This window comes from Ambystoma mexicanum, chromosome 2q, assembly GCF_040938575.1.
Source record: "Ambystoma mexicanum isolate Mex_15411 chromosome 2q, UKY_AmexF1_1, whole genome shotgun sequence".
Classification (NCBI taxonomy): Eukaryota; Metazoa; Chordata; class Amphibia; order Caudata; family Ambystomatidae; genus Ambystoma; species Ambystoma mexicanum.
Window position 1 is genome coordinate 825382682 of NC_090924.1, and position 27308 is coordinate 825409989.

The 27308-nt window shown below is 48.4% G+C and overlaps 1 protein-coding gene across 8 annotated transcripts in view; it reads left to right on the forward strand.

Moving 5' to 3' along the window:
* Nucleotides 1–27308, forward strand: part of PARD3 (par-3 family cell polarity regulator) — a 2149932-nt gene that overhangs the window by 1139701 nt on the left and 982923 nt on the right. For all 8 annotated transcript variants that reach the window (XM_069648049.1, XM_069648048.1, XM_069648046.1 and 5 more), the window contains exon 9: nucleotides 1913–2295. In XM_069648049.1, the coding sequence (XP_069504150.1) occupies nucleotides 1913–2295 (383 nt within the window). The remainder of the gene's footprint in view (nucleotides 1–1912; nucleotides 2296–27308) is intronic.

Genomic DNA, 27308 nt, shown 5'->3' on the forward strand with positions numbered 1-27308 from the left:
AAGGACCAAGAAAGGCCAGTGGGCAAGGAAAGGGGTGACAAAGGAGTCTGGGAATGAGTACAGGGACTAGTGTTACTTGGGCGGACGGGGGCGTAATTTGCACTGGCTTTTTGTGGTGGCACGGGGAAGGAGAGAGATAGGTGGCTGGGAGCACTCACGATGAGGTGGCGGAATTGTGGATGGTGTTGTGGGTAAGGAGGAGAGAAGGAGGTCTGGTGGAACAGGGGACGAAATGGTGATGCGGGCCCACTGCGGTGAGAAGAAGCATTTGCCTTTTGAAGCAACATGCTTCAAAGCTTCCGACAGTCCCTGCTCCTCTCTGCCAATGCCACAGCAGGGAATGCCTAGACTCCCTGTCACGCCACAGCCAATCAATGAGAGGAGGAAGGCGCAGGACAGGTGGTCTGGCAACTACACTCCTGTGCATGCTCTCACATCAGGGAAGCATGTTTTTCATGGCTGGGCCCCTGCTTCATGCTGGCACTGGCCCGAAAGGAGGGTTGGACTACAGCCCCAGTGTTGACCCAGGCTGGCCCGAGCCTTGCCCAGCTCTACTCAGGAAAGGGTAAGCCCCAAGAAGTGGAAGTGGATTTTAAATTGTGCGTTGCCTATTTATTCATTTATGTTTTTAAATGGGTTGTCACAATTGTGTATTCTGATTGTTTAACACCAAACTGGAAGATGCCATTGACTATCTGCATCAAAATAACTGTTTGATGTAGCGCTTGGAACCACGTCTTTTCTTTTCCTTACACATTAAATAGCAGGTGATGTTATTACCCAGTTGAAGGGGACTCACTGCAGCTTCCTGGGAAGGGTGAATGTCTCAGTTGGCTCTGCCAGAATGTTGCACCTGATTAAAACATCAGTAAGCACTCGCGGAGCCATCTGACCACAAAGGAGCTGCAGATGAACCCATGCATTGTGCTCTACCCACACTTAGTGCTATGTCTGGCTTCAAGGTGCTCCGTTATACCTTCCAGCATAGCAGCCCTCGTGTGAATCTAATGACATTTCAAATTTGATTTATGAAAAACCATGCACATTATGCTACATTGGCTTTGATTGCCACCTTCAATACATTTCTTGCTTCAACAGTTCCGGAAGGCTCCTTCTTACCACCTAAGTGCACTCTCCCTACACTCGCCATCTAGTCTGGGGCTGAACGATCTGCTACGCGGGTTTACTTAACTTGGAGTTGGGTCATTTTGTTAAGTGCTACTAACACTTGTACTCGTAGTGATTTTCCCGTTTGGAAAATTCTAGTGTTGTAAAAAGTGCAAAGGCCCATTGTAATTTGAAAGACATTAGATCAATTCCCTACTTTCGCTGAGTGTAGACAACTTTGTCGTCCGTGCACAGTATTTAGTTCCTGGTGTTCTGTGACATTTAACTCCACTCCTGCCTTAATGCCCCACTCCTCTTCTTATTGCTGCTTGTGTTCAATTGAACTGTGGGTAGTCGTGGTGTGGTGGTGAAGACTGTAAGATAATGGCTTTTGTTCTGGTGATGCTCAGTCATGCATTTACCTGTGGAGCACAGGAAGGGCCACCACTGTTCCTACCCATCGTGGCACTCTTGCATGTTTTTTGTCATTGCGCTCTGCCCTCCGAACGGTCTGAACTGCCAGTGGACATAAGGGGGAAACGCGGCATTCTGTGGAAGAAAGTAATTGATGGAGACGTGCCTGTGAAAGCCACGGTGCTTATGATTACCAAACCGTTGTGACGTATTTGAATAAAATCCAAGGAAACGACCATGCCTGGAGATCAAGCAACTTATCAGTAGGCTTTTCCCATTTCAATGAGTCATTTTCAAAGTCGCTCTTTGTTGTCTCATTAGTAACAGCCATTATGCTATAATGTCTTCTCGTCTACCACTTTACTAATTTTCTTTTCTTTCTCTAATGCAGAGCTCAACATATGTTCCGCCAAGCCTTGCGCTCGCCCGTCATTTGGTTCCATGTGGTCCCTGCAGCAAACAAGGAACCATATGAGCAACTCTCCCAAAGTGAGAAGAGTAATTACTATGCCAGCCTGTTTAGCCCTGACTCTCAGTATATCGATAGCAAGAATATGAACAATACGGGGCCCGATCACACACCGCAACGAATACCTAGGCTGGCTAACCATGCCGATACAGACTCTTTCTCCCACCTACCTCACAGTGTTAACTCAGCGGGGAAACCGCCGTCGGGTCTCTCTACGTCGCCACAGAAAGGCCTCAGTCCCTCCCCAAACAGTGGCTTCAACACCAAAAAGATCGGGAAGAAACTTAACATCCAGCTTAAGAAAGGTAAGCAGCTTGTCTTTAGCGAACCAAAATATTGTCCTGACCGTGAAACCCTTTAACATGCAGTAACTATAATAAGGATAAGGGCATGCTGGTATTGGAGTCTAAATCCAGACAAACCGAATCAAGGGTCCTCCTTTCTCTTGTAATTAAATAATTCATGTTACCACAGTAAATCAAAGACGTTGTATTTAGAATTGACAAATATGGTGGTGTCAGACATATGTTACTGTAAGCTTTTTCAGACAGACTTGCCCTTAACATACAAAGTTATCTAAACAAACTTGGCATTGGATTGTTCTGGATTGTTTCACAGGGACTTTCTCAGTCTTTCTTCTGTGCCTGCTAGTGTCTCCTACTCCCTTTTTCCATTTCTTTTTCTAACAGCTGTACAGATTTGATTAAGCATAATTGACGCCTACAAATACGTAATGTCCATTATTGCACTGCTTTGTATTTAGTATGTTGGGGTGGCTAAGCCCGTTGAGGTGGTTTAGCTTGTTGAGATTTGACATTTTGAGATCCCAGGCCACATGAAATACATGGGTATACCTTTTTGGTTCATCTAGAGAATGCTGCAGCAGGACCTGCTTACTCTTTGGCTAAAGAATTTGGTTGCAAACATTATCCCTCGTTCATTGTTTCTATTACAAGCGGGTTGCTGTGAAATTGCAACCTGCACCGCTTTCGAAGCTGTAGAGTTCCTTCATACTGATTAAGGTACATATTTAGCTGTTTGGGTAAATGCATATGAAGTTGCCACTCCTACCCGAAGAGCACACCTGGCTTCCAGTTCAAGGACTCTGTTACAAGCTCCACTGTCTGAGATTCTAACTTCCCATGCATTCTGACCAATTGGAATTGGCGGTTCCAATGGTCTGAGTGTGCATGTGGAAATTCAGTGTAATGCCCACTTCCACTACAGAGTTTTGCAGAAAAATCCTGAAGAGCTTGCTTTATGTCCATTCTGGCTTGACCCTTGAATCAGACAGGTTTGTGGGGCCCAGTATCAGTCCTTGCACCTCGCCTGGAGCACCTGCATATTTAGCTGTAATTGGAAGTGTGGAATGTCTTTAAAAATAGTTCCTTGTTTAAGCCGAATTCTTGGTGTTGCTTTGATGTAGTATTTTTTTTCTCCATATGCCTGGAATGGCATTTTTTCATTCGGGTAGAATAAACAAAAAATATAAAAAAACTTTTTTCTTGTGTGTACATTTTTCAGTTTTGGTATTTCCAGCAGGGGCGTTGCTAGGGGGGGGGGCTAAGGGGGCTATAGCCCCTGATCTTTTGGTTGTAGCCCCGGATAGAATCTCAGGAGCTACAGCCAAAAGACTAGCTAGCCCCCAGTCCCAACAGTTCCGACATCAGCTTAGCCCCTGGTCTTTTCCAGACCTAGCAACTCCCCTGATTTCCAGCCTCATTTTCCAAGTGGGCGCCCTTTCATGTGCAGTCCATCCTTCCACCACCTTGTGTTCAGTGTCAGGACAGCCCACCACCCTCTTCCTTTGCGATATGGTCAAGAATGGGCGATTGGCACCCTGAAGAAAGTCCTTGGCCCTCATTACGACCCTGGCGGAAAGCGACTGACCGGAGCGCCACAGCGTAAATAGCGTTTCCGCCATTGCACGAAGGAGCAAAGTGCGGCCCATTCCGACCCATCGGGCACGAGCACCACGGCATGGCGGAAGTGCAAAGTCCGCGATGGCGGAAATGACCCCAAAACGGCCCACACCGCCGCCGTACGGCGCCCTAGGTGCAATACCGCCACCCCACTTAGCGGTCACCGCAGTGTGCGCCTACCGGAAAGTACGGTGGCCGGAAATATACGGAAACGGAAGTTAAAACATGGGGCCGGAACGGGAAACATCCCGGCGTACACCTATAAATACACTAAAACCACACAACCACTAAAATCACTACCCTGAAACACACCCCAACCCGTCAACCACCCTAGCGAAACCAAGAAAAATGGGAAAAGTAGCGAAGAAAGCGTGCGACCGCAAGCGGCAGGTCCACTTCTCCCGTGAGGAACTCACCGTGCTAACAGAGACCCTCCAGGAGAATGCTGCCGTCGTCTTCTGCACGCAAATGACCAGGACGGCACTTGCAAACAAGAAGGCCATATGGGCTCTGGTGGCACAGCGGGTAAGTGCGGTGGGGACCGCACCCCGCACCCCACAGCAATGCCGCAAGCGATGGGACGACCTGCGGATACGCGTCCGCAGCATACTCTCTGCGAACCGCAACATTGCCACAGCCACCGGGGGAGGTCCTGAATCACCCATCAAGTTGACCCCCTGGGAAGAAATCTGTGCCTCCACCATCGGAATGGAGAGCATAGAGGGAGTCGGAGGGATGGAGAAAGGAGTGCAGACATCCGAAGATTCAGGTAGGTGGGCCAGATAAAACAATGCCAAATCCACACAGTCCATCCATGTGAAGTACCATGCGTCCACATAGTGCAACAGAAACACATGTCCAGGAGAACGCCCACACACATCGGCCTGATAGCGCACGTTAAAACCCACAATAAATACATAAATAATTAAAAACCCCAAATACACGCACTACACGTGCAGCAGGCACACCCTAACTGCAGGCTGCCAAACAACTGCACCCTCACTCCACACACAAATCAAAGCACCTCCAAGGCCCCGACCCAAATCACCCTCAGGTACCACCCCAATGCATGTGATACAATGCCATTCCAATTCCCACAGACCCATCAATAACCCTCGCCCTCCTTTACTCCACCACAGGGTCCGATCCAAACGACGAGCTACAGGACACCCCTACCAGCACACCTGCAAAGAGGGCCAAGACCAACGGCCAGAGACCCTCCACCTCAGCTGCACGCATCAAGACACGGCAGCAGCACAAATCAGGTGGCAGCACAGAGGAGGGAACATCAACAGGCACCCCAGCAGCCAGCATGCCCACAACACCACCACCACAGGTCCCCCCAATGGATGCCACAGAAGGCACTGCCTCTGGTGGCAGCAGCACCATAGGTGACACCCCATTGATGGCAGCATGCTCGGACACAGAAAACGGGGATGCCGAAGTCAGATCCATCCATGACCTGTCCCAATCCCCCTGTCTGTCCCATCCCGTACAACATGAGGATACCACGCAGGGGCACCCACAAGACGACGACTGGCCATCCCCCACAAGCCCTGTGGCAAGCCAACATGAGGACAACAGCCCCTCTGTGACACCCCCGCAAATGGCCATGGCCCAGCAGAGGCAACAGTCCCTCGACCAGTTGATCGAACAACAGCAGCAACTGGCCACGCTCCTCAAGGACCATGCTGATGAATGTGGGGGCACTAAGGCAGACATAGAAACATCAACTGAGACACTTAGGGCACAAATCGAGAGTAGCACCGAGAGCCTGAGAGTCCAAATGGAGAGTAGCACCGAGAGCCTGAGAGTCCAAATGGAGAGTAGCACCGAGAGCCTGAGAGTCCAAATGGAGAGTAGCACCGAGAGCCTCAGGGGGGAACTGCATGCGACGGCCAAGGACGTATGTGCCGAACTTGCCGCAGTGCGCCGTGTGCTCACTGAGCTCTCGCAAACCCTTAGGGACATGCATGGACGTGAGCAGGCAGACACATCATCCGTTGCAAGTTCCGTCCAGGGCAGCCCCCAACGTAGATCTGGAAGGAACCTGCGCTCCACAGGCAGGGGTGCCCCTGATACCCGCAGAGGGGGCATGCAATAGCGACAGCCCACTGACAATGAGCATCTTTGGACACTGGTGTTCGGGGGGGAGGTAGGAGGGTGGAGGGGGTGTGTTGGGCTCACTTGGGTGGCGGGTCGATAGGGTGTTCAACATGACATCACATATGCCATTAAAAGTGCACGATCAACCAATGAGATGTGTGGACATTGATCTTTGTGTACTAGGCCATCATAGGCGTACAGTCCATGTTGTGCATGTCCCAGACACACGCAGTGCCACGAGTCCCGTGTCCATGTATCAGCCACCAGGCGTGAGTGCTAGAAGCATACATCAATGAGATGCTGACGAATGTCACGGGCCTCCGGTGCCTCGCAGACTCCATGAGGTGCTGCCACATCCCCACCCTCATCATGACCATCTTCAGGTGCTTGCAGTTCTGCGTCAGGGGGCATGGGCACATTTCTACGTACGCACATGTTGTGGAGCATGACACATGCCATCACCATCTTTGCAACCTTCTCATGGCGGTACAGGAGTGCCCCGCCAGACCTGCTGAGGCAGCGGAAACGGCCCTTCAGTAGGCCGAATGCCTGTTCTATGACTACACGGGTACGTGAGTGGGCATGGTTGTAGTCCTCCTCATGCTGGTCCCGTGGGTTCCGGACTGGTGTGAGGAGCCATCTCTTCAGTGGATATCCAGCATCACCTGTATGTGGACGAGAAACGTATGATGTGGAATGCCATTGATACGTACGCACACCCCCCCCCCTTCCTGCCAGGTCATTGCCAATTCACATACCCCACATCATCATGCATGTAATGAGACTCACCGAGTAGCCAGGATCTGTTCCCTGCGTGTCGCTCCATGTAGCGTGGTATTGTAGAGTTCCTCAAGACCATAGAATCATGGGTTGATCCAGGGAATCGGGCACAACAATGTGTAATGATCCTGTTGGAGTCACACACCATTTGTACATTCAGGGAATGAAATTGTTTTCGGTTGCGGTACTGGGCCTCCATGGCATGTGGGACGACCAATTCAACATGGGTGCAGTCGATGGCACCAATGCAACCCGGTATGCCGGCAAGTGCATGGAATCCCACTTTCGTGTTGGTAATTTCCTGCTCCGAGCGTGGTAGGGAGATGTAGTCGTCTGCGTGCTGCAGGAGGGCATCGAGCACTTGCAATAGTGTCCGTGAGAACAGTGGCTGAGAAATGCCATGCAACTGTCCGACTGTGTGCTGGTAGGTGCCTGTGGCCAGGAAGTGGAGTACAGACACCACCTTCAGTAGGGGTGGGATGGCGGTTGGGCTATCTATCATGCTGACAAGGTCAGCCTGTGTCATGTCCACAATGGCGGCTATGGTGTCCCGGTCCAGACGGTAGAGGGTGTGGATCTGCTCATCAGTGAGGTTGAACGGATGGGCTCGGAGGCGTGGTATTGCGGGCTGCCTGCGTGGTGGTAGTGGCTGTGCTGGTGGGCCTTGCTGGCCCTGCCTTGGCCTCCTCCTCCTCCTGCGTCTCCTCCGTGCGGCTGGTTGTAGTTGGTGTTCGTCTTCTTCTTGGAGTTGGAGCACTTGCAGTGCTATCAGGTCCCCCAGGGCCAACATCGCGAGTCCTGCCGGTAGCATTTCGGTGTGGTTGTGGGAGGAGACTGGCTGTGCAATTTATGTGTTTTCAGGCTGTATGGCCTCCACCTGTGGTGATTCATTCCACCTGTGCAAACTGCTCTCCCCTTTGGCCGAGCACGTCACGCGCACAACGCTGCAATTCGGGGAATGGTATCTTGCTATTGCTATCATGTATTTGTACCCGATGGCCGTGTAAGATTGGATTGATATGTTCATTCTGCTGTGGTCCCATTGTTTCCCATACTATCTGTGCAGTCGCGAACAGACTTGTGAAGGGTCAGTGGAACGTAGTACTCGAGTAACGGTGGGCCCTCATGCATCACTGTACCGAGTTGCAACGACGGGCGGGGCGTCCCATTCGTGGGTGAAGGCAGTTGCCATTTTCACACACAGCCGCACTCGATGGAATAATTAGTGATTTCAAACGGCCACAGATGCCTTTCCGACGTGGTGTTGCAAATGAGGAATTCGAAGGGCGGCGCTTTCGGTTTCCAGCTAGCGGCGAGGAGATGCCCACAGGTCTGACTGCAAATATAACGTTCTATTGTTCAATGTCCTTGAGACAGGGCCCATGGCGAGGGAGCAATGATTGATATGAATAGTTTGGGATGCGCAATAGCTACGTGGGCGATGAGGCCGGCCGTTCCCAAATACATGTTACTTCACAACACTGGAATTACGGGCTGGGGCACTGTGGATTTTGCAGGCTGCATAACGCACAGACTCAATGGATGTTTCTAATGTTATGTGAGTAATTATTCAGGCGTTTTGATCCCGGGATGAGGGAATGATGAATGGATGCATGGGCAGGTGATTTGATACAGAGTTTGCCATGTACAGGGCTTCTTGGGATCTATCCGCCTCCCCTACGCTATGTGATGCAGGGCTGCCATAGTGGGACCATCGTCTATCTGGCCTTGTTGAGCCCTCCCTGTCTCGAGGCGCACTCAGACACTTGTGTCCATGCACGTTAACATTCCCATCTGATGGATTCTGTTTTGACGGACGCATGCACAGGTACACTCGTTTGTGATGGTGTTTGCACCTCGATGTAGATGTTTGAGTCGCAAGTGGTTTTGGGGTGGTGATGATCCTTTTGAGTGGGCTAGCATTCATATGGCTGTGGATTTCGTGTGATCATTGAAGTGAGTTGTTCGAATGTGGTTCTGATGGCCATTCTGTTCTTTTTCTTTTCTTTTGGTTGACAGGTATCTCCTCCCCTTTTGCCACTGCCATCTGTATGCCACTCCTGCAGATGGATTTTACTCCCGACACCTGCTGCTTCGTGTTGATCAGTGGAGCAGCATTACGATCTTATGGGACGATCGCCAATGGCCCACATGCCCTTACGCAGTACTGGTGGCTCGGAGCAACATTTCGGCCTTTCAGCTGGACTAGTGCCTCCCCATTGGGACGGCCCTGCGGTTCTGTGCGCTTCCATGTTGCCTTTTCGTACGTGAATGTGGCTCTGTGTACCATGGGGGAACAGGGCGACACACAAGTAGTGGCTGGTCATTTCTTGCGGATGCAGCCCACAATGGTGATTAGTGTTTTGGAGTTCATGGCCTGATGGCTGTATGGGCTTGGTGACTTTGATGTGCATAAATTTCTATTCTGATTTGGCCCGTGTAGCGTTTTTCTTTGCAAGTGATGTGGCATATGCCTATTTGGGGGGCGATGTATTGTGAGGAGATCTGCATTGGGTTCCAGCTTCGGGGTTTAGTTGCGTGGTACTGTACTGGGCGCGTTTGCCTACTAAGCCCGTGAGGTCAGGGATGGGGGCTGCCTATATGACAGTTTGAATGTTGTCATGCTCAGGGGCGGGGGATTGGGTTTTGTGTAACAGATGCCGGTCAGCCAGGTGGACTGGTGGAATGATGTGATTATCGGAATATTGCTGGTCACAGGTGCCTGTGTTTGCGTGCGTTTCTTGGTGGGGGACTGTGGTCATGTCCATTGGGATTGCTTCTGTATTCGTGCCATCTGTGCCCTGCAGCTCCCATTGGCCCCTCTTGTGTTTCTTTTGTTCGTTGGCATGCATGGGTGACTTGTACATTTCAATGGTTGCATTGTGACTTCATTGCACCTACGGGGGGTTGTACTTTGTGGGCAGGGAGCGGTGTACAGGCACTCAGTGGGGCCGTTTACGGTTGATTCGCGATGCCGTACTTCTCGCCATGGCGGAATGGTACATTACGCCATGCCTGATGGCGTTAGGTACATGTCCGCTAGGGTCGGAATTGGCGTACCGTTGCACCATGGTGGTGTTTGCGGTTTGGCATGGCGCGCGCGCGCGTGCTTGGTGCAGTTAGCGTTGGCGTTCACTACGGTGTCGCTAATGGCTTCGTACTTTGCGGTGACGGGTCATAGTCGCACCGAGCGCTATTCGATGGCGGTATTGCATTTCCGCCATCGTTTTTCGATTTCCGCCAGGGTCGTAATGAGGGCCCTTGTCTTTTATACATGTTTCACAGCTGTTTTTTCTTTAAGCTTATGCCTCTACGACCAGCCCAAAGTATTTTCCTAGCTTGAGTTTTTTGATTTTGGAGAACCTGCCCACGGAACAACAACTGGAGCAAAGCACTTCAGCGTACTTCAAGCAGCAGTCTATTAGTAATATGAGCGGGATAGCGACTTTGATTGTCTTTGATCATTCCTAATGAAGGATGCTCTAATAATGGGGGCTTTATGGAAACCCAACAAATAAGCTTTCATTGCAGCCAACGGAAAGCAGTAATTTTGCCAATTACCGTCATTAGATTAAGAACTCCTTATGGGGGTGCATTAAAGCATACAAGATTTACACTTCAAATTAAGTTCAGATGCAGCCGGCACGGCACGCACTGAATAATAATGATCTTGGATGCAAAATGGCCACTCTTTAAAGAGACTTCCCTTATCTCGCTGCACGGCTGTTCTTCTGCAAATTCTCTGTTTGCCCTGTAAAATTGACAGAATTGGATCATCCTGTTCGGTTCCATAATTATGAGTTTTTTCATTACATTTTATTGTCGTTTTTGGCATTTTCTAATAGCCTGATCTTTCATGGGAATTAGCTGTTTAATAAAGTCGGAAGATAAGGTCAGTCATATGTTTCAGTCGGCGCAGACTGTTTGTTGGCTTTTCTAAATGAAAATTGATATCTATTTATCTTTAGTGAAAGGTCATTGGCTGATCTTTAGCGTACGGATTCCGAGGGTTACGGCTTCTATTCTAATTGTATTATGATTCCTACTACAGTGGGCCTGCATACTTCATGAAAATTAAGATAATAGAAGCAATGACAATCACATTTTCTCAAGCGTTTGTGATGGGAAATCGTTATCAGTGAGCCTGGTGCCCTGATTGACGTTCGTGAAGTATCTGACGCAAATGCTGTGCTTTGCAGGAGCGGTTTATTAACGTGCGATTCATGCCATTTAGAAGAAGCAACAGCATTGAACTGAGCGGAGATGTATTGAAAGCGACAGGGCATTATTATTCATTGCTTTAGTACCTCTTATACATTTTTACTTCATATCCCATCTCAATTACACTTTAAAATATAGTTTTTCCTTTTTTGTTAGGCCATGCTGAATCTGGGTACTGTGATGAATCCCTGGATGTCGTCACTTCTCCCCTAGGGGTAACCCCTTCCCATGAGGCCAGGGAGGTGAGGCTGATACCCGATACCCCCCGCCCTGGGATTGGTAATCAGCAGGTGGATCACATGGGGAGGAGGGAGCCCCCTATAGGATTAGTGATGACTGGCAGAGGACGTGTTGTCCCTTAGCCCACCTAACCTTGACACGCCTTCCTACCACCCTCTTACCAGTACCTTCCCTAATTTACCCATATTCCTTTGCCATACCAGCCAGTTAGAAAGTACTGAGACGAGGAAGAGTGTGAACTCCTCAAGGGACATATGTCCCTTTTATACTGAGATGAGGAAGAGACCAACCGAGTCACTGGGAGTGCTCAACATCAGTACTGGGATGAGGAAGAAGTGCTGATGCATAAAGAGCACCTCTATTGAACAGTCTAGTTGTTAGAGGATTCCTATTGTCTGAGCTACCTTTAAAACAGAAGAGGGAATTCCAAATCACGGAGACCCTCCCTGGAGCAACCAGGTGATTTGATTCCTGTACGAAGGATGGAACAGCAGGGGAAGAGAAAGATGCCTTCCTGCAGTTGTGTCCCCAGAAGGTCTGTTGTGGAAAGGCTGGAGCAGGGGACAGGAGACGAAGCACCCAGCCGAGCGAGAAGGCTGCAGCGAATGAACTGCTGGGCCACGCAGCTGGGAGCCTCTGCAGAGCCGCTGCTGTCCCTGGAAGAATTGGGAGATGCCACAGAGGGAATCGAAGCCTGTATGCAACTGCAAGACACAGGTAAGCACCCAGAAGAGGGTGGGGAGACGGGACAGTTGAGGGCCCCCAAAAGAGAGAGAAACCTTTTGGCAATGGGTCTGGGACCCCAAGGGATAAATATAAAAAGGTTTGGGACCCAAGAGAGAGAGAGAAGCCTATGCCAAAGGGGTCGGGGGCCCGAAGGAGAGAAATAAACCAATACAGAAAGGGGTCTGGGACCCGCAGTAAAGTACGAAACTAATAAGTAGGGTCTGGGACCTGATAAGGGGGAATGCCTGGCAGGATAGTGACCCGGTCGTAACTACTGAGGAACTGAAAAGGGTCTTGAACCCACAGCCAATGACATATTGCCTCCAGGATCATCATCATAGTCGCAGTACCTGCCAGGGTAGTGAACCAGGTAGACTGTGGACACAGTGAACACTGGAGTTCTTGAAAAGCACTTTGAGAAAGGCGAAGGGAAGGGAGACATACCCCTTGGGTTTATGAACATTGTTGAACCAGACAAGGGAAGGGCAACATACTCTTGGCATCCTGGGGAGCTTTGAGAAAGACCAGGGAAAGGGAGACTTTATTGAACATTGTGAAAAGAACCAAGAGGAGAGAAGTGCCATCTTGGAATTGTAAAACATATGCTTAACGCCAGGAGAAGAAATGCACTTGTCCTGGCATTGGAAGAACCATTGAGAAACCAGAGAAAAGTCAGGGGAGGGAGTCCTTCCCCTAACGCAGTGAGGATGCAAGATGTTTGTTTTGTGTGTTTTGCTGGAATACACTCAAAGAAACTTTTTGAGACTTGATTTACATTCCTGGAGAAGCACAGTGTGGTTTGCTTCACTCAGAACTGAACTTTGGATTGTTGTCCAGAAGAAAGGAGCCATTCATCTGGACAAAGAGGACCACTCCTCCCTTTTTTATTTATTTATTTATTTTTATATTTTTTTAGTTAAGTTTATAGTCTCAGGGATAGAATTAGGCTTTTGACACAGGACAGTGAACTCTTTGCTTTAGACTGACATCCTGACAATTTCCTTAGTATTAGTCGAGGCAGGGAAACCCCTTTTAGAATTTGGGTCAGATAGTTTTTCTCTTTTATTTGCTCACTAATGAAAGTCTATAGCCAAAAGCATGTCACCTCTATTGGTCTCCTATACCCATGCAGTATGAGAACATTTCATGATGGCTACCTCAATGCCTAAACAAAAGGATTAGATTTACTGAATTTGTGCAAATGTTTCTACACACTGGAATTTCAACTGTTCCCCGGCACTTATAAAATGTGAGATCAAGGAATGAAACCTCTGAATATTTAATCAATAATTCCGTTTTTTATACCAAACAGTTAGGATTGAAACCTTAAACTGGGCTGCCGCCTTGACAGTGTCATGCCCAACACTTGTTTAATAGGTTCAGTGATATGGTTTCTCTCTTGCTCACACTTAGTCCTGCATTCATAGGCTATGGGATGTCTGGGAGGTGGCTCTCAGCCATTACATCCACACGGGGCTGAGTCTCTTGCCTGTGCCACTGACGAGTTAACTCCAGTCTGTGAGCTTCAGCGGCAAGCAACCCATTTTGGATTGTAAGTGTGGCATATGTGCGTTAATGTAGTAATCGCACCCCAGTTGGGGGATGTACATCGCCAGTAAGGGCCTGCCAGTCTGAGCCCATTTATCGAGGGCCTTGGCAAGGACTGCAGCCCGTTACCGGTTATGTATGCTCCCCGGCTGGGGCCTGATTGCTATTCACACCCCAGGGTTTGCCTGTGGTGCAAATCTTTCCCTCTTTTGCACGAACCCAATCTCCCGAAAAGCAAAAAAGAAGGTAAACAAAAAAGATGGCCATCACCATTGGAAAAGGGAGTTGGTCCCTTTTGCATTTCCATGGTGGTGGCGGACAGGAAGAGCTTGTACTAGAGCACAAAGCGCCAGTCCAGCAGGTCAGTTGGAGGTTTACAGGGGTGGGGAGGGGGGAAGGGTGCTAATGCCATTGGAGGGGAGGGGGTGTGGGGAGGCAACAGGGAGAGGCTCCCTGTTGCCTCCCCACAATCAATTTGGCACCACCCGGGAAAAGGCCTTGAATGGCTGGAAACACACTGCATTCTCACCCGCTCTTCCAGCCATTTGACTGTCTGAGCGCCCTTCCCCGGGTGCCAATCGATATATACTTCACTATTCTTAGTTTGAATTCCAATCCCTTCCCTGTGGAAATGACCTCTTCATATGTGAAATGCCCCTGGTCCAGGCTTCAGTAGAAGCGGGTGGGGGGGAAACCCAGTGCTCCTGGTCAAGGCTTCAGTAGAAGGGGGGGGGGGGGGGGACCCAGTATGGAGTGTGGTGCTCGACTTTGCAATGGTTACTACTAATGGATAAGGAAGACTTTCAGGGCCCACCACTTGATTTTGAAGATGGGGTATTTCACCCCATTCCTCTCATGGCTTCTAAGGCACTTGTTCCCAGGGTGCTGCCCCAGCATTGAAGGTAAACGTACTTGTGTTCCTGAGATTGATAGCCATTTGTTTTACCATTCTCAGGAAGTGAGCCACAAGAGGTTGTCTGCAGGGTTCCTGCCAAGGCTTTTTAAATTGTCTTGCTGCTCTATAATGGTAGATCAAGAGGTAGCATTACATGCCACATACTAGGTCCCTCTGCCAAGATCCTGATTGTGCATTGAATCATGTTTGCTAACAAATAAGGAAACCTAGGTTTCTCTTAGGACTATGGGAAACACTTTCATAATCCTTGAAAAGGCCATGCTCCTCTTCTGCCTCTAAAGATTTTAATAAATTAAGGATAAACAGTCAGGCATAGCCGGTCCATATTTGGTACTCTGTTGGTTGTGACAAAAGGTAGGGTTGGAGGGGGGGGGGTGTCACAGTCTCAGGGTTGTAAGGACCTTCTGCATGGAACGAACCCAAAAGTACCAGTATCGGGGTGTTGACTCGTATACGGTTGGTTCGCCATGATGATTTAGCCATCCCTTATTTCTGATGAGTGCAACTTGATAGTATTTGGCTTCCCAGGCCACAACTTGTGTTCTCCTGAACTCAATCGCTTCAGATTTGCTCTCCCCTGGTATCGCTTCGATCTTCTCTTTAATCAAAGTGTGCAAACCGTCACCATTTGTACCACCATCCATCTCAAGACTATTTAGACCTGCTCTCGAACCTCGATTCCAACACTCCATGTGTTCTCATTCTACTCGATCTCTCCTCTGCCTTTGACACTGTCAACCATGCCATCCTGCTCAACCGTCTCCGTGATAACCTGGGTATCACTGGTCAGGCTCTGGCGTGGCTGACCTCTTTCCTTTCCAATCGACCCTCCCAGGTCCAACTGGGGTCCTTCCTCTCTGACATCTTTTTCTCCTCCTGTGGTGTTCCCCAGGGATCTAATCTCTCTCCCTGGCTTTTCAACCAGTATCTGGCACTCCTTGCCCTCCGCATCGCCGCTCTCTGCCCCAACTTCCAGTGCTATGTGGACGATACCCAGCTCATTTTCAGGCTACCCTCGGCCTCCTCCTCTCCTTCCCTCATCTCTGACTGTCTGTCTGCTATCCAGGAATGGTGTGCCACCAATGACCTTTGCCTTAATGCCAGTAAAACTGAGATTCTACTTATCGGCACACCCACTCCCTCCTTCCCTGCAGCTCTCTGGCCGGCCTCCCTTGGCCCCCTTCCTGCTCCTACCTGCAAGGCAAAAAACCTCGGGGTCATCTTCGACTCCACACTCTCCTTCTCTCCTCATATATCAGACGTCTCTAAGAAGTCACACTACCAGCTGCACCTCCTCAGAGGTATTCTTCCCTTCCTCTCCTTCCCCCAGAAGCTCACTGTCTCCCGAGCCCTGGTTCTCTCAAAGCTGGACTACTGTAACAGCCTCTATCTTAATCTGCCTGCCTCCACTCTCCGCCCTCTGCAACTCATCCAGAACAGAACTGCGAGACTTGTCCTTGGCCTCAAGCCCAGGGACCGTATCTCTCCAGGACTGAAATCTCTACACTGGCTCCCAGTGGCTGCGAGGATTAAGTTCAAAACCCTCTGCATTGTCCACAAGGCCTTCTGGGGCCTGGGGCCCAAATACCTTCAGCTCTCTCTTCCTAAAGATCTTCCTTCCCGAGCCCTTCGCTCATCCGTCTCCAACTCCCTCAGGGTCAGCCGCTTCTCGAAGCAACGAGCTGGGGGTAGATCTCTCTCTGCAGCAGGGGCCTCCCTCTGGAACAGCCTTCCTGCCTCCCTGAAACTTGAGGAGAACCACCTCCGGTTCCGGAAGCACCTCAAAACCTTCCTCTTTGCTTCTGCTTTCTCTCTCCCTCTCCCCTGCTGAACAGCTTTAATTCTTCACTGAATCTGCTCTGAATCTGCAACTGGGCCACTCTCAGTGACCTCGGTCCAGGGCCCAGCCACTCTCCACTTGCACTGCCTCCCTGGCACCCCCCTGCACTGCGGGACTGTCACTGTATCCTTACAGCCCCCCCTTCCCAGCACTTGTTCTGCATCTACCTTGCACTTGCCACCAGCTGGCCTTATTTATTATTTTTTACGCTACTTACCTTGTACTGCACTTCCCCCCCCCTCCCCTTCCACTTTTCCCTTCCCCCCACCCCTGCACTTGCGCGATCTGAATGACAACTGGCCTAGTAGGATCGTTGTCTGTCTTCCCCCTGTTCCCCCCCCCGCCTCGTCGCGCCTTGAAACACTTTTTTGCAAGATATATTGCCACTCAACCATTTGCTTTTAATTTTGCATTTCTTTGGATATCCATTTGGTACTGTCCACCGTGGTAACCCATGGCAGGAGGGGATACACTCAAGCCTCCTTGTACATACGACATATGCACCTGTCATGACCCTGAGGGATTTTCAACTCCCTCCCAAAACAATTTGAGGGAATCACTTAAGCAAATCTCTGTGATGTTCTTGTACCTGACAAAAACAGTAATTTTGTGTGCGACTCAAGGTAGGCCCTATGATTTTCGGTTGCCTGGACACATTTCTGTATCACTATGTCTTTAGTAATTCTGACTAATAACAACACTATTTTTATTCTACTTCTAATGTAATTATAATGCAAATACTCTTTCCAACACCATCCTCAACAGCACACAACCTTTCCGAATGCCTCCTCCACTTCAGAAGATTGGCTGTCGTATAGAGAGGATTTTGAAATATGTTGGCCAAACTGCAGAAAAAGTTGAACTCACTTAAATCTGTCAATTTTAGGTAGTTGGGAGCACATGAATGTGTTCACTCAACATTAGTGATGTCCGTCGGAAGGGCATTGCTATTACACCTTTTAATGAAGAAACTCCATTTGGAAACATGTTTTACCATCTTAAGCCTATGTTCGTAATTGTGCTCTAGACCTTTGTGACAGAGTCCCATTGATCAGGACACGAAATGGGGGTGGGAGGGACCTCGAGGCCATTTGAAGGCCGCCTGCCAGTGATGCCAAAAGTGGAGAAGATCTGCAGGAGATCCTCCAGGGCATCTCCCCCATTCCCATCATTTAAAACATTGACCATACAGAAAGTAAATCACGTTTAAGCACACTAATTGAGCTGGATTGTACATGGTTGGCGAGGGCAGATGCCAGTCACAGCATTTTTCAACGGGCAACAGAAAGGGATGCAAGTACAGGCTACACTACAGATGTACCTCTGGGCTCATCTGGGTGATACAGCAGAGATTATGCAGGGAACGTGAACAGGCGCAAGCAACAAGATAGAGGAAGCATATAGTACACGTCCTCCTTCAGAGGTATCATGCCGGAGATCAGAAGGCTGCCATGATAGGGCCACCTGATTCCAAGATGGCAGCCTCTGCCCACAGCGCCACAGATCTGCAGTCAATAATTCAGGAACATGCAACCACGCAAAGGGAAGAGGAAGTGCATGTGTTGAGCAACCAATCGAACGGCATGATCTATTGCAGAATCCATGTATATCCAAGACATCTTGGCACTCCAGTTTCCCAAAGGTTAAAGGACAGTGCCATAAAAAGGGCTTGATCTTAGCCAGCATATGGGAGTTTGAAAATAAGATAGCATCGATTGGTGCAGGGAGAGCCGGCATTGAGGGAGGAAAAGACCAGAAGTTGAGTAACTTGTTTGGAAGAAGGAGAGGTTAGAAGAGAGGGAGAAGGTAGAAAGCCTAAAGAGGAAGGAGTTAGAGGCGCAACAGAAGAACTGGAGGAGGAGTTTGGCAGTGATCAAGAGAAGAAGAAATGATGCAAACATCAGAGGTTACTTGAAACCAAAGAAATGTGCTGGAATTGAACTGTTGGGTCCAGAGCAAGTCATCAGTATTGGCTTAGCCAAGTGAGCCAGCTGCTTGAAGTGGTGTTGAGAGGTGGGAGGTGAGACCAGTGGGTTCATAGCTGGGATGCAGCTTGAACAGCAGGGCTATGTGTTTGAAAGACTGATGGACCTGGGGCCAGAGACTGCTGGGGCCGAGACTTAGACTGAAGAGAAACCAAACCATAATAATCAGAAAATAAACGGGCCTGCCAAGAGACGTGGTACAATATCTGGTAGAAAGTAGCAAGACCACCAAGGAAGTTGCCTATAGGGGAATCCAACCAGAGATTGCTTAGAGCACCCTACTGGAAAGGTTTGTTGATTTCAACCTTGGCTGGGGGGCATACACAATGACTGAAGCTGACAATCCACATGGCACAGATGGTGAAGAAATGGCCTGTCATCTGAAAGCCAAGTGTCTATAACCCAGAAGGGCCATCCATCGTCAGTATTGGCCCAAAAGAGGTTCCGGAACTTACTAATTAAGGGAACGTATTGGGTTTGCAGGAGCCCCCTTGCCTGACCACATGCTGTTGTAGATTTGACTCGGGAACCAGACCCTTTGCATGACAGACTCAGACTTGCTTGAGTTGCCCTTGGGTCCTTTGCCATATTATTTAAGATCCTTCTTTCTAGAGATTACCCCTACGTTGGTCTTGTGTTTACTAATAAATCAATGTTGTAGCTCAATCCAAAAATACGTGAGAGTCCTTTGTTCATCCCTCAGTATGTGGCACAGCGGATGGTCTGTGTTGCTCCTCCACAACTGGGCCTCTCTCATATATATTATTTCACTTTGCTTGTACCGTGTTAACTAAGGGTAATATAAAAAGCGTTGCTCCAAAAAAAGGTGTAGAGAAACTTCTCAGCGCTCACATCAGAAAAAATATAACCCACTGAAGCCCGAGTGAGTAAAGGGCGAGAAGCAGAAAACAAGGACTGTTTGCTGTGCTGCTGTGTTGTGCTGAACTCTTGCAGCCCCGTAGCCCCGTAGCCCGTTGGGAGAGCTGCGCACCCACACTGAGGCTGTGTGTTGTGTGGCGCGTGTTGAGGGCTGGGGCAGTGTGCCTTTAAATATCTGGCCTGCTGACGTACCGCCCACAGGAAGTGACCTACAAAAGGGGAAGTGCATCACCCTTGTGGCGTGAAGCCCGAGTGAGTAAAGGGCGAGAAGCAGAAAACAAGGACTGTTTGCTGTTTGCTGCTTTGCGGAGTGGAATCCTACGCAGTTTATGGCCGCTAGAGCCGCACGTTCCGCTAGTAGGAAAAACAGTGTTGCAAACTCACTTGTTTCCGTGGAAAACAACGAGACTCTTGGCCCACGTCTACGCAGCTCAAAATTAAGTATGGCGCTTCGTTATCAGTTAGACAAAGTGCTGGAGCTGCCTGTATCAAACACAGCGGATACAGAACCCGGGCTAGCCGAGCCGGGCGCTGAAATCCCCTTGATGGACGCCGTTGGCTCTCCTGGTTCCGGAAACCGTCCAAATGAGATGGAGCCCCCGTCTGCCGCCAGCTGCCCCCCGCCGAGTGATGCGAGCGTAGCGCAGACCCTCGGAGGAGAGGAATCGCCGCTCGATCCAGGTGATGAGGAATTAGTGGGCGGTGGGGGGGGGTGGACGTGTTGGATGGACTGTCTGCTTGCGCTTCCCCGGAATATGGACTTGAGTCGCGAGCCCTTCTGCCGGCCCAAGCCCCCCTGGCCCCCTATGTGGTGGAGGGGTGTAACGCCCAATCAGGGCGGCAGCCCCAGAAAAATCCCCTTGAAAGGAAAATGGATAGTTCAGCCTCAAACGGCCTCATACAGGTCGCGATTTGGCAACATTCACCGCCGGAGTCTAGTCCTGTGCTGGCCGCAGAGGTCTTGCCACGGTTGGGCCTTGGAGAGGATGAGCAGCCCACCGTCTCGGGGAACCGGGACCTTGAAACATCTAAAATCCCCAGGGCAACGAGGCCTAAGGACAGTCAAACAAAACCCTCCCACGTTTCGTTAAATACCGTTTACCACAGGAAAAAGGGAGGGCCGTCGCGTAGGAAATGATGCGCGCACCAAAAGCCTAAGATGGGGTTGAAAGTTTTGACTTCTAAACGTCAAAAATCTACAAACGCCAATGACAAGTCTGCAAATCAATCAGAGGACGTCCAACCAAATTCGCCTATAACCAACAGATTTTTTGCTAAATTTTTGAAGAAAAAGCCTTCAACATCGGAAGAAATCTCGGACGCCGAGATCTTGGGCGCAGTCTCGGACCAAATCCCGGCCACAGCACCTGCAAAACCAAACGACGAGCGAGTTGCGTTCTCGTTAAAACCGGTGAACTTTTCCTTTTCTAGCACGGTTCCAAATGCAAACATTAGGTGGCATTTTGGTTCTCCAAGCCCTGCGTACCTTCCATCTCCGAGACATCTTTCAAGCTTACCAACAACCCCAGTGAAAGGGCAAAGTGGTCCAGGCCAAACATCTGAGTCAGATACACGACCACTTTTGGCCAAAAACCTCGACCCTCGGAATCCAGTGACCTCGGCCCAAATTGCAGGACAAAGTCATTCCACTCTAAAGAGGACCTTCCAGACTGAGGAGACCCAATGTCCCCTGACAATCTGTAGTGAGGTGGAAAGTGACGCAGAAGAAAACCAGTCCGATCAATCATTGCTCATATTTAATCCCTGCTTGACTGAAATGAACGTCGATGGGAGCGCAACTAAAACAGCGGGCTTGGAACTGGGGCAGGAGGACACCCAGCCCAACCTGGAGTCTGATAATATTCCTTTCCAAGTCAAACCCTCAAATCATCGAAATACAACCAGCTTGGGGAAGAGACCCAGTCTGGACGCCTCAAGGATTTCCTCACCCCAAAGAGGGCGGACAAACTACTGCAACAGCGATAGAGCGCTTAGTCCAATGAGACACCGGCGTTCCAGCGAACTTACAGGAAACCCATCTAATGATCTCTCGCCCAAGAAGACTGATTTAAGATTAATTATGTCTACAGTAACGTTGGCGATGGCTCCGTTCTGTAAACTATATGAGTCAATAAACGACTCCTTGAAAGATCACACATCCATTACAGCGATGATGAACAGTCGCCTGATCTTCCTAGAAGGCTATATCAACGCCCTGAACAACAAAATGGGAAAAATCAATATGGACGATTGTCCGGGGAAGACGAGAGCCAGGTCACTCGAGACACGACCTCTCTCTTCAGACGCTAGTACCCAGACCTTTGAGGATGGGCGGATTGCCGACCTTGAAGGTTTTACCCCGGAGGGAGACAAGGAGTCCCCTGAAAAGGGTCGTCAAAAAACTAAAGCAGGTGGCACGGCACCAAAAACCAATGGATCAACTCTTAACGATCAAATCTCGATTTCATCTGAAATCGATAGTGTACCAGCATCAAAAGGCCCTCTCCTAAAGCAAAAGCAAACGACAAGAAAGCTTCTCGTTGCAGAAGCAAACAGCAGTAAAAAAGTGCCTCTAAATGAGAAGGGAATGTCTAATTTGCCCGACAAACTATTGGGCAGAATAGTTCAAGGAAAAGGTGACAAAGCGAATTACTCAACGAAGGACACAGACGATGTCATAGCCGGTACTCAAATAGCCTCTAACGTGGGAAATCGAGCAACAGACGTGGACTTGTTAAACCTCAGTGTTTACACACTGTCTGATGACCAAGATGAAACCCAAGACCCAAATTGTACTATGGAGGAAAATCCTCATTTTCAAACCTTAGAGAGTCGTTGTAGGAATCTGCAAAATAAAGTTAGCGGGGGCCACGAAGTGCAAAAAAAGGTCCAGAACAAAAGTAAATATTTACGAAATCTAGACGATGATCCGCAGAAGACCAGTTCGTCGGAAATCCGTGGGAGAAATGGGTCTCAAAACAACATCTATGTCTCCAGAAGGAGCTCTCCCCGAGGGCCCAGATGGGTGCATGCGACAAGGTCCAAAGATGCCCCAGCAACAAGAAAATATGCAGAAGTGTTTGTAAAAGACAAGCACTATCGTCACAACTCCAGACCTAGCCTAAAAGAAAAATCGGCAAGGTCTGGAGCTCAGTCTCTCAGAACCAAACGCAATTTCCTTATTGAACAATTACCAGATAACAACAAACATATCATATTAAACAGAGGATTTTTGTTGCAACTTCTTAAATGTGTTCCTTCCCTCAGGAAAGTCGAAACCAAGGATTTAGCGAGGGTGGAACCATTCCATCAAGGGAAACTAGCGAGTGCTTACCTCCATGTCCACACAAATTGGGCAAAAATCAGACTAGCAGAGGCAGCCGAACATCTCTTAAAGCTGGGATTCGACTTGTTCGAACTAGAAGAAGGTGCGCCTTCTTCTAGGTGGCGTGAATTATCCGAACAGTCGGAACCAAAAACATCTCCACATCTCGAAAAAGCGAATATTAAACCGAAGTCTTCTAAAAGAGACCTGGAGGACAGAGGTCCGGAGCGACAGGTTCGCTCTTTTGGAAAAATCTACGCGGATCAACCAGCAGAAACTCAGCAGACAAACTGCCACGATTCTGGAAGCCAGCAACCCTGGGGAGAAGCTACAAGAGAGGAAGCGGTTTACAAAGACCCGTTGGAAATAGGAAGATGCCCTCGTGGCCCTATGGCCACAATTCAACGGACAATAACCCAATCCGTGGGTAAGGAAGGCTCCGATACGAAGGACACTTCAAAACAAGTTCTACCGACGCAATCTTGGGCATGGCTACCCAAGGCTCTCACACAACATAAGATTCAATAGCAACCCGCCAGCCATATCTGCATACCCCTTTCCATACAACAGACACAGGGTAAAGAAGTTCTCTCCCTGGGGTCATGGAACACGCGCGGTTTTCAACATCTGACGAACAAAGGGGACGTAGATTTGGGATGTTTGGACATAATCTGCTTACAAGAGACTTGGACGACCGAACGTCCATCAATCGATGGCTTCGACTTGGCCCATGCGCCAGCAACCAAAGGTCCCCTTGGGCGCCCTTCCTCAGGCCTTGTTACGGCAATCCGGTGTGGCTCAGGACTACAATATTTAAAAACCTTACATTCATCCACTCACTTGCTGGCCACAGAAGTCAGCTGGACGACTAGCAAAAAGGACGGGGGCAACTTCAAACCACAGCCCCTAATTATTATAAACATCTACTGGAATCCCGCAGCCTTGAGCGACGTCTCCTTCATTGCCTTGTCCAGAGAGATCATTAATGAAGTCCTGGTGAACAATCCGGAAGCACTGTTGATCATCTGTGGAGACTTAAATGCTACTTGGGTGCCGCTTGAAGTAGTGGAGCATCCCCCTTCCTTTTCATCTCTCAGAAATAAACGAGGGGACAAATGGTTATCTCTGATGTCAGCGTGTGACCTGCTGAATGCAGGTGACCTTTTCTCTAGACAAGGAAGGTCCTTTACTTGGGAAAGAGGAAATTCGCACGCGGACATTGACCACATCTTCATTAGTAGACACCTGTCCACTCTCACAACTTCATTCGAAGTATTAAAAACCAAGGAGAGTGATCATAATTTGTTGGTCTTAAAGTGGAAGACAAACCCAACTTATAGTTTGGTTATGCCCGCTCCAGTTGAGGCGAATAGTCAACAAACACGTCTAAAACTACCAGCAGCCGCTATTTCTGCAATAAAGCTTCAATATGAGAACATAGGCAAAGAAAAAAAGGAACAGGATTTTCCGCGACTGCCAGACTACCAACCACTTCTGTTACCATATAGGTCCCACCTCAAGGGTCAGGGACGACAAAACAAAGTCATCTCACATGCGTACAGCAAAGACCTGGTCTTGAAAAGGCGTCAATTAAGACAAGCAAAAAGAAGGTTGAAAGCATTCCCTACGCTAGAAAACCAGGCAACCTTTACGCAAGTGCAGAAAACCTATAGAACGTGGATTAAACAACAACGGTGTAACCTTTACCAAAAAGACGCGGAAACCATGTTAAAATTGGTTAGTGGTCATCATCCAAGACAATTTTGGGCTCTAATTAGATCTACGACCCTGCCTTTTAGCGAACCACTAACAAACCCAATTGGTGAAACTGTCTGGATAAAATTCTACTCAAACCTATTTCAGGCTCCCATATACTTGGGGCCTCCACTGGAAAATACAAACTTGGAACCGTGGGTTGATCTGAGCAACGAAGAAGAAATTTTTAAAACACTCTGCAGGCTTAAACCATCCAGAGCCCCCGGTCCGGACGGTGTTACAAACTTGGACCTAAAACAATTTCCAACAGAATGGTCTGCACTAATCAGTGACATCTTTAAACGATGTAAAAAGGCCAGACAAATCCCGCTCTCATGGACAACTTCAATAATCGTCCCTATTTTCAAAAAGGGGCTAAAAGACGATCCTAAGAACTATCGCCCTATAGCTCTTTTGGACACGATTGGGAAGGTGTTTGGTTCTTTACTACTTAAGCATTTTCATCGATGGTTTGACGACACGGATTGCATAGACCCATTTCAAACGGGTTTTACCAAGAAAAATGGCACATCCACAAATATCATGTTTCTCAGTGCGCTAAAAAGTAAGGTGCTAGCAGGTGCTCCAAGAGTGTTCCTGGCTTTTATCGATCTGGCGCAAGCCTTTGATCAAGTAAATCGAGCAAACTTGTGGAGGAAACTGACGCAGTGGAACTGTCCAGCAGAAATACTCCAACCAATTCAGGCACTACATACGAACACCAAGCTCCGCGTTAGGTTAAATCAAGCTGGCTTGTTATCATCAGAAATTCTGGTTGGCAGAGGAGTAAAGCAGGGATGTCCACTTGCTCCCGCACTTTTCATTGCGTACCTCAGTGACTTCAAAGATGCAGAGAAATTAATTTGCTCCTTCCCGCCGTCACTGGGAGACCAAAAAACTACAAGGCTACTTTATGCAGACGATCTAATCCTAATGGATTTAACTCCAATCGGTCTGCAACGTCAGCTTAATAACCTAGCTGCTTACGTGAGTGAGAACAACTTAACCATCAATGTTGCAAAGACCAAAATCCTGACGATGGAAAAATTCAAACGGAGACAAGAAAAATTGTCCTGGTACTTGGAAGGCAAGGCGCTTGAGAAAGTGTCAACCATAAAATACCTAGGAGTCACCTTGGACAGTTCAAGAACAAACGTTGCACTCCAGACAAGCCTGACAGATAAGGCAAAGAAACTGGCAGCACAGGCGCGAGCACTAGATAGAAAGTATGGGCGTTTTTCTTTGCTTCCAGCGATTAAATTTTACCGTACAAAGGTAGTTCCTTCAATCACCTATGCAGCGGACGCTCTCCCTCATGTGCCTTCCCATCTATGGCTGAAATTGGAGGGGTATTTCTGGCGCACGGTTCTGGGGCTGCCAAAATCTACATCGGCACCCTTAATCAGAAGGGAATTAGGTCTACTTTCACTGCAAGGATCCGTGGAGATTAAATCTATGATGCTCTACAGGAAAATGCTGTTACCCGATTGCCCTCGCGTGTTAGCGATGATCCATGCTGAGGTCAAAAAGACGCGATGCTTGGAGCTCAAATCTTGGGAAACAGCAAGAAAAGCAAAACTATTGGAACTTCATTCTTCGGAACAAGAGCTGGTGCGAAATCCCTCAAAAATAAAAAACAAAATGGCAGAGTGTGACTGGATAAAGACACTGGACTTTGCGGAAAAAGCAAAATCAGTCCAACATCTCCCGCCCTATAACAGCAAATTAAACACGGTCCCCAACTACCTGAGCAGGTTTCCCAACAAAGCTGCCAGAAACCTGTTTCTGAGAGTACGTTTAAATCTACTCCAGACAAATGAGATTCTGAAACGTAGAGGACTGAGTGATTCAGATACATGTCGTTTCTGTAAAGACAGCTCAAAAGTCGAAAACCATTCGGCACTTACTTCTCAACTGTCCAGGTACCCAAGAAATCGGTGAAAAGTATCTCCAACAACACCTTCAGAAATCCTACACCAGAGAGGAAGAATTCTGGTGGGGTCGCTTAGTGAGCGGAGAACGAAATACCTGGACAATTGCGACCACTCAAATCTTAAAGTCCATTTTGTCTCTATGAACTTTTTGTTAGAGTCTTCTTTTGATTGCAAAAAAAAAAAAGTTTCTCCATCTCTATTTTTCTACTGATTCTTCAACTATGTTTTGTAAAAATCATTAATTTGATTAAAACAACGAAATAAATAAAAAAATAACCCACTAGTGAAAAAGGCCAAGCACACCTCTTGCAAGTAGAACAAAGTTTTATTACCACAAAAATAAAAATGCGCCCGCAAAGTACTCTGCTGCTACAGAACGTTCTGGCCAAATCAGTATGAGCAACACTTTATAAAGGCACACAGTGTCATCAGCGACACTTATTTGTATGTGCGAGTCTCGGTCCTGCAGCCCTGGCTGCAGCTCAAGCCTAGGCCTCGATTCCAATATGGCTGCTACTATCACAAAAATAGCATTTGATTTCCCGTGTTCGCTGGAACAGAAACATCCCCCCCATCATCCCCGCACTATGGCTCCTTGCCACCAGCCTCCTCCTTGACCCCTCCGCAAGTCCCAACTGCACACTTCCAGACCTCTGCCTCATCTGAAAACACTGGGGGGGCCTGGGACGATCATCCCCCACTTCCCAACAAAGTCAACAAGAGAGGATACCTTAGTTAGGCTAATGCAGTACATTATTTACTAACCTTCATAATTTTCAAATTACTTCTTCAGGGATAAGAAGAGAATGAGGCTTTTGGAATAGCAAGGCAGCCCAAGAATTCACTTCTGTAATATTTTAATTTGTTCATGTCTGTTTCACTTTGGTTTCCTTCACAAGGAGGGTGTCCGGTCAAATGTTCGAATCAAAAGGATCGAATGACCTTTTGATCGACAGTAAAAGGACCGAAAAAAAAGATCGATTATTTTTTTTTTCTAATTTATTTATATATATTTTTTAATTTAGCATGTATAAAAAAACTTTTTTATAATAGGAAAACGGTAGGCTGAGGGGGCCCCTCCATTAAAAAAAAATGTGATCCTTTTTTTCAGTCCTTTTACTGTCGAAAAAAAGGCATTCGA